Source organism: Olea europaea, chromosome 17, assembly GCF_002742605.1.
Source record: "Olea europaea var. sylvestris chromosome 17, O_europaea_v1, whole genome shotgun sequence".
NCBI lineage: Eukaryota > Viridiplantae > Streptophyta > Magnoliopsida > Lamiales > Oleaceae > Olea > Olea europaea.
The window spans coordinates 15046487-15053524 of NC_036253.1; the positions used below are offsets into that span (position 1 = coordinate 15046487).

Here is a 7038-nt window from a genome sequence, read left to right on the forward strand (position 1 = left end):
ACATTTTTTTCTCTTCTTTTCAACCACACATTTTTCATTAAAATAATATTACACGTAAATCAAAAAAATTTCGTTATTTTTCAACCACATATTCCCCATCAATTTATTATTTCAAAATACATTTTTATTTAAAAATGCATACCAAACACCCTCTATATTTAGATTTCAGAGTCTTCAAAGTACTCAGAAAGAGAACTTGGCCAAACTTAAAAGGGAGGTTTTTATTTTAAAAGATACGAATAGGTATAAATAAAACATAATTATTTATTTTCACTTTACTTGACGTTAGAATTTTTATCAAAATACGCAACTTATTTTCAGCTTTCCAGCTTCTTCATTAAATTTGCAACTTTTGACTGATTAGCCATTGATGGAAAATAAATGCTACTTTCTTACTATAGAAGAAATAATTTTTTACCGTTAAAAATTTAAAACCAACTTTCCTATTATAGTTAAACCAGAAAAGCACTACAATCACAACAAAGAGACAAATACGAAGTCGAGAAAGAATACAGTTTACAATAATAACGTTCCGAAACAGCCCTTCGGCTTTGATCTAGCAACATTACTTGATTTCTTGGACAGGGCAGCTGCCCGAAGAGTTCACAGAGACACTGGCACTAAAGGGAGCGCTACAGTCCACAGATTGTTTGCTGGCGTAGGGCGATGCATAAACCACCCTAGATTCGACATTGAAACAAATCTTTAGCTCAAATAAAAATTGATGGAAAATAAGTAACAGCATCACATTTCCTAACCACACAGATCAAACAACTGCAAAAATATTTGACCGTACAAACAATTTTGCCCATGCTTGTTTTCCATTCTTTCCCCATTAAAATGAAAAATATGACTGTTATTCATCACATCAAGTCACCAAATTTAAATTTCTATCTCTTGTATGGGACCCATAATGATTATATTTTTCATTCTCATTTTTACAAGAATGGGAAACAAACACCATTCTCATAAAATGGTTTATACATTCTAAAAGCAATGGAATGCGTATTTCTATGCACACATGATAAATATATTTGATAAGAGGGATTGGATAGCACTTGACAATATTAAAAGAAAAGAAAATAGTTAAAATTTTAGTAGTGCGTCCACTCTAAGTCGAATATCCAAAACCTATAGCCATGATGTTGTCACGTGAATAAAGTCAATACTTGCCTAAGTCGAGAAATTTCTCTGTACATAGAGACCTACATGTGAACTCAAATCTAACTCAATTCAACCAAGACGCATTTTCATTAATCATTTATTTTAATTGAATGACACAAGTTCTTCCAAAAACTTATACATGATATTGGAAACTTATACAATACAAAGCAATAATTGATTACCTTTCTTTGCGCCTCTCGAGAAACCGAACCAAAGACTTCCTCCGAGATTGAGGCACAGCGCCTGCAAAAATGAGATACCTTTGTTATGCTCACATCAGTAATGCCAAGTCACAATAACAAAAGCTAAAATCTAATCGAGCTTCATCCAAGATATTGTAGAAATTAAATGAAAAAGAATCGAGATACCTGATGAAAGGAAATTAGCAGGAACAGATCCGATCATATCAACTACTTTCAAGGGCTCCACTTTATTTGGAGTTGCACCAACTCCTGCTGGTTTTATAGCCATCAAATCATTGTTGCTACCCAACCCTCCAGCAGACTGAGAAACATTAATAGATGTTACCGATATGGGACTTGAACAGTGCAATGCTGCACCATAAGGCTTAGTTACCACGAACTCATCAACAGCAGGAGACAGGGTCACGGGTGCTTTAATTGGAGATGGAGCGGCAGGGACAGTTGTTCGAGAAGTCATAGGGAACCCATTTCCAGCCAATAACATAATTGCCTGAGCCTGTAGCCATGGATGAAAAATATTAACCTACTAATTTGCCCTGGAATTTCTGAAGATCTTCGAGAATATACCTTTTCCGGGGAAACATTGTCATAAACACACACGGAACCAGAATAGAAGATGGTCAACTGAGCAGGAGCCCCTGAAGTCTTCGAAGCACTCCTACAGAATATACCACTTTGATTCAGCCTTGTATTTAACTAGAGTTGGACAAAACTCTCGAGCTGAATCGGACCTAAACCGAACTGAGTAGTCCTTCTCAAGTTATTTATAATCGAGACAGGTTCGTTTCGGTTATCAATTCTAGATCAAAAACCAAGAACCAAATCTCTTTAATTTTTTTTAATTTATTTACTTTAAATAAGTCAAATTATTTTATTTTTTTAAAATAATTTTGCTAGCTAATTAATTTAGCGCAACCCAAAAATATGGTTTTACTATTTCTAATTTTCAGTTCAAATCCAATTTAATCAAATTAATCTAAGTTTTACCCAAATCTTTTATTCTACCGTAGCGTCGTTTCTACTATTCAGAAAAAATCAAATTGAAGCTCGACATCTCATCTCTTAATTATTGTAAGTTCGCTATCGTCATTTTCATGTGATTTTAACAATCAAATCTAAGAAGAATTCATCAAAGAGAGGCGCAAAAGACATAAGATTGAACTATATTATTTTGTAAAAACTAAGATTGAACATGTCATTGGTTGAATTAATGTAGTTCTATAAATATTAAAAAAATCATAATTATAGTACAAAACCTGGGACCCGACTCGAACCGATCTGAATGGAATCGAACCCGAACGGTTCCATAATTAAATTTGAACTCGACGGTTCTACTTACTAAATATTCGAAAATTTCAAGTTCGAGACCACGCCCACCCCTATATTTAACCTTTTCTATTCTATTCTTAATTCATTATAGTATACGTGCGCAGCAACACAATGTGACAAGCTCAGACATTTAATTTTCCAAAATAGGTAGGACATAAAAATGCCAGGCACGCATCAATAAAACATGTGACCTGTCAGATACCGACACTCCATCCTAGGAGGAAGTTTTCTACTTCAGAATAATTAATCTTTTCTTACTAAGAGCTTGTTTGGTACAGTTAAAAAGCCTATTAAAATCAATTTTTTGACCGTTATTTCACTATTACAGCCGTCATTTTTGAATTCTTCTCTCACAAGTAGGTCCACTTTATCTCTAACGGTCAAAAAATCAATTATCAAAAACCCTACCAAACAAGCACTAAGACATTTAAGCCGTTTTTGTGTCTGATGCATGTCACACCCCAATAGGGCACTACTTCATCCTAGTAGGAACTTTCTACTTCATAATAATAAACTCTCTCTGAAAGTTTCTACTTACTGTCTTTTGACGTACCTCAAACCAGAGGTATCCACAACAGAACTATTGGGAGGAACAGCTAGGACGGGATTTGTTACTGGAACTGCCAGAGGTTGCGTGCCTGCTGAATGTGTCAAACTCTGTCCAGCAGATGAAATGAAGGACTCGTGAATGGGAGTGCAAGTAGATAGAGAAACTGTTTGATTTGTTTGAATGGAAACTGGTGGTAAGCCATGTTTTTCATATAGGAAAAATGTTTTTCTGAATATCAAAAAGGAAAAAAGAAAAACCAGTAAAGAATGTGCAATATATACAGAAAAGTATTCTGTCTAAATCACATATTTCTTTTGTAAAGAGAAAAAAAATTAAAACTTACATTTTTCATTTGGTACATTCTACATAAATGTGGATATAAAAGATTTAATACATCCCAAGTTGCTTAAACTTTGGAATCATTTTTTTTTTTTTTTTCATTCGTTAGTTAAAACTAAAGCTTCAAAAGGATACCGTAACTCACCTGCATGACACCAGAGTATGGTTTCTGATCAGAGTCGAACGCTTCTGTAGTCGTCGTTATGGTCACCAGTCCAGACGATGCAAGGGAATCGAAACCAGTCTTAGGCTTTTCTATTTGAGCACCCTGGAAAGATAACAATTGAGGAACAGCAGAAACCTTGTTTGGAAATGACCACTGCATTGCTGAACTTCTCACTGGACCTATGGAATCAAGATAGAACACAAACCTATACCAACTTAGTCAAATGCATCACTAGAATGTCCAGAAGCAACTACCATATAATTACAAAAGCCAGACACTTTCATTTATTGGCTAATTACCTAATCAATTTGCAAGTAAGCACTCTTTATAGCACACGGACACTTCAACTAGGGAAGCGTATCCGTGTCTGACACATATTATCAACATTCCTCAGACACTCTACCATAAATATTTTTTATTTTTTATTAGAAATATTTTTAAATCAAAGTTATTAGTAAATAACAAATAGGTAATCATATTTAAAAGATTTTAACAAGAATAATTAATAATAAATACAATATTAAATTTATACTATACAAATGAAGAATTCAAAGAATTTAATCAACATGTAGACGACGTGTCACGTTAGTACTTTTTTGAAAAATTGCTCGTCGGTGTATTCGATACGTATCGTGTCGGTGCATCATACTAAGCAATAATATGGTAAAGTTCAAAAACTGAATTAAAAAGATTATAAGAGACCTTCTAAGTATATATATGTATGAAAATTTTCTAAGAGAAAGTATGTTTGGCTCTGCTTAAAACTAACTTAAGTTATTTGTAACTTTTTGTTTCAAAAAATGTTAGATTAATTACTTATTTACTCGAGGTGCTTCATAGGTGCAGCTGTAAAAGGTGTGAACATGTTGAACAACTTAATTAAAAAATTGATTACAATGCACCCATGTGCATTATATTAAGTACTTATTACACTCACCAAATGCAGAACGAGTAAACAATATGAAAAATCATTTGGTCAAAGAAATTTTAAATATGCCACCTTCCATGTAGAATAATAAAAAATATTACACCCTGTTTGGCCCCCATTACCTGAAAATGGTAATGGGGGGAATAGTATTTTTTAGAAAAATGAGTGGTTGAAAAAGAAGTTAAAGTTTTCGATTTACGTGTAATATTATTTTATAGAAGATTGTATGGTTGAAAATAGGAGAGAGAAAAATGTAATGTAATGTAATTTAATGTTAATCTAACAGGGGCTTATTCTATCCCATAACTTATTCCTCTTTTTGGGTGGTACCAAAATAAATTATTTTACATGTCGCTGACATCCGTGGGAGCAAAACTCCTTTTAACTTAAAATATTGATTTAACAAATAAAATAGTGAAAGAGATGATGAGGTGCATGAGGGCTATGCACACCTTAAATAACACAAGAGACATGAAAATTAATATAAAATTCTAAGGACTATGCCAATATTGAAAAATTTGGCACGGCTTCTCATAAGAAATATTTTTTTATCATCCATTTGAATCGTTATCACCTAACGTGAAAAATACACTTCAATTATCAATCCACTCAATAAATAAAAAATAAATATAATATTAAAGATATGAAGGAAAAAAACAATAAAAGTAAAATAAATAGCAAAATTACAAACTGGAGTCAGGGTTCTTTAAGATTCCAAGAAATGAAATCAAAGTAACCTTGATATCACATGCTTTGTCTTGGTTCTTTGTGTTGAAAAGAAAAGCATTCAGACTCATTCATTAAAAACTTTAACATAAAATAAATCCAGTCAGTGAAGAGCCGGTTGAAGACAAGATTTAATTATGCCTAGAGACGAGAATGGTTAATAAGAAATCCAAGCTTCGAAATTTATGAAAGTTTATACTGGGGCCTTTTTTGTTAAAGCTACTTCATTTTCGTAAACCCATAAATTTTTTTCCATTTCAAGATTCTTTTTCTAAAAGAAATGCACAAATTATGTAACTAAACTAGAGCTTTTCTCGAATTTTAATAAAGCATTATATTTTTAAATATGATAAATTCAAGAAAATAGAATAAGATTTGGAGTACCTGAATCCATAGTTTCATCAGGAGTCTCCTGTTTTACTGTCAACCCCATGAAATCTCTCTCCATTTTTAACTCTTCTTCACCTCTGAAACAACTGTCAAATCTCCTTTTTCCAAATGGAAATTAAGGAGGAAAAAGGTATCTGATTTAGGGTATGGAGAATTGGAGGTATCTAAAAATAGCTACTTTGAGGGTTTTGGCTATGGCTGTGGAGAGAGAAAAATGAAGATTTGAATGGAGGGAAAGCGTATGGAACATGTATGTATGTTGCCTAGGAGTTCGTGACACGACAATTTCTTTTCATACTTTTCTCGTGGCCAAATCCTTCACCGGCTACAACAGGTCATAGATTATGTACCACCCAAATATTTATAAGGAGGATCTTTTTCTAATAAATATTACAGATAAGGTCTCCAATATTTTCATAGTGTATGTATAATTCAGACATCTTTTAACTTCTAATTTTATTACATTTTAGACCCTTAAATCGATGGAAATTGTTGATATGATCCTCGAATTGCTACCTGTATGGGGCAATTAGTAGGGAAATGAGAAGCTACGGGTTGGATGGAAGACTACATTTGGAGCCCCTGCTTGAGCTCTTTTACGTGAGAAATGAGTTTTGTAATAGCGATTTTTAGAGTATGCGCGATTAAAAAGTACAAAAAAAGGTTTTGATTTTACGTATAAAATTATTTTATTAATAAAATTAGCCAAGCGGCTTATCGACTCACGAAAACGGGGCTCGTGGACGGCTCGAGTTTGTAAAAATACGAGTTCGAGCACGAGCCGAGCAAGCCGGAGCATTGGGATGAGCCACTCGTGGGCACAAGCCGAGCGGGCTCGAGCGGCTCGTGGCTCTCCAATTTAAAGTGATCAAAACAGTCACTTCTTTTTTTCTTTTTCTTTTGAAAAAGTGACTGTTACGATCACTTTTTAATGGTCACTGAACTTCTTTTATTTTTATTTTTTTAATTTTTACCATTTCTATAGGTAGCCCCATTAACCTCCAATTTTTTCATCTCAACTCTCTTTCTATCAAATTTCAACAATCTTGTGCAAAAATAGCATCGATTATTTAGTCAATTATCTACAAGTATACAATATTAATTCATTTTTACAGTTTATTTAGTTCCAATTTCAGTTTATCGAATTCTCATTTCTAACTACATTTATTAAAATTTGGTCCAATTCTCGTTTCTCGCTATATTTATACTTTTACTGGTTATTATATTTGGATTTCATCACAAA

At 33.1% G+C, this 7038-nt stretch overlaps 1 protein-coding gene across 2 annotated transcripts; it reads right to left on the reverse strand.

Moving 5' to 3' along the window:
* Positions 1 to 407: 407 nt before the first annotated feature.
* Positions 408 to 6065, reverse strand: LOC111365280 (protein TIFY 6B-like). 2 transcript variants are annotated; one of them, XM_022985724.1, is made up of 7 exons: positions 5790 to 6065; positions 3731 to 3930; positions 3250 to 3353; positions 1935 to 2025; positions 1533 to 1863; positions 1347 to 1407; positions 408 to 680 (listed from the first exon to the last, which is right to left on the reverse strand). In XM_022985724.1, the coding sequence occupies exons 1-7, from the start codon at positions 5851 to 5853 to the stop codon at positions 566 to 568; spliced, it is 966 nt and encodes a 321-aa protein (XP_022841492.1). In that variant the 5' UTR covers positions 5854 to 6065; the 3' UTR covers positions 408 to 565. The 2 variants fall into 2 exon arrangements, with proteins under 2 accessions (XP_022841492.1, XP_022841490.1); XM_022985722.1 differs by having other exon boundaries at positions 3235 to 3353.
* Between the last annotated feature and the right edge of the window lie 973 nt (positions 6066 to 7038).

Coding starts and splice junctions, on each gene's coding strand:
- LOC111365280 (XM_022985722.1), bottom strand. CDS start 5,853: ATGGAGAGAGATTTCATGGGGTTGACAGTAAAACAGGAGACTCCTGAT. Junction 2,026..3,234: donor TTGAGGTACGTCAAAAGACA/GTAAGTAGAAAC, acceptor TATATTCTGTAG/GAGTGCTTCGAAGACTTCAG. Junction 1,408..1,532: donor TGCTAATTTCCTTTCATCAG/GTATCTCGATTC, acceptor TCATTTTTGCAG/GCGCTGTGCCTCAATCTCGG.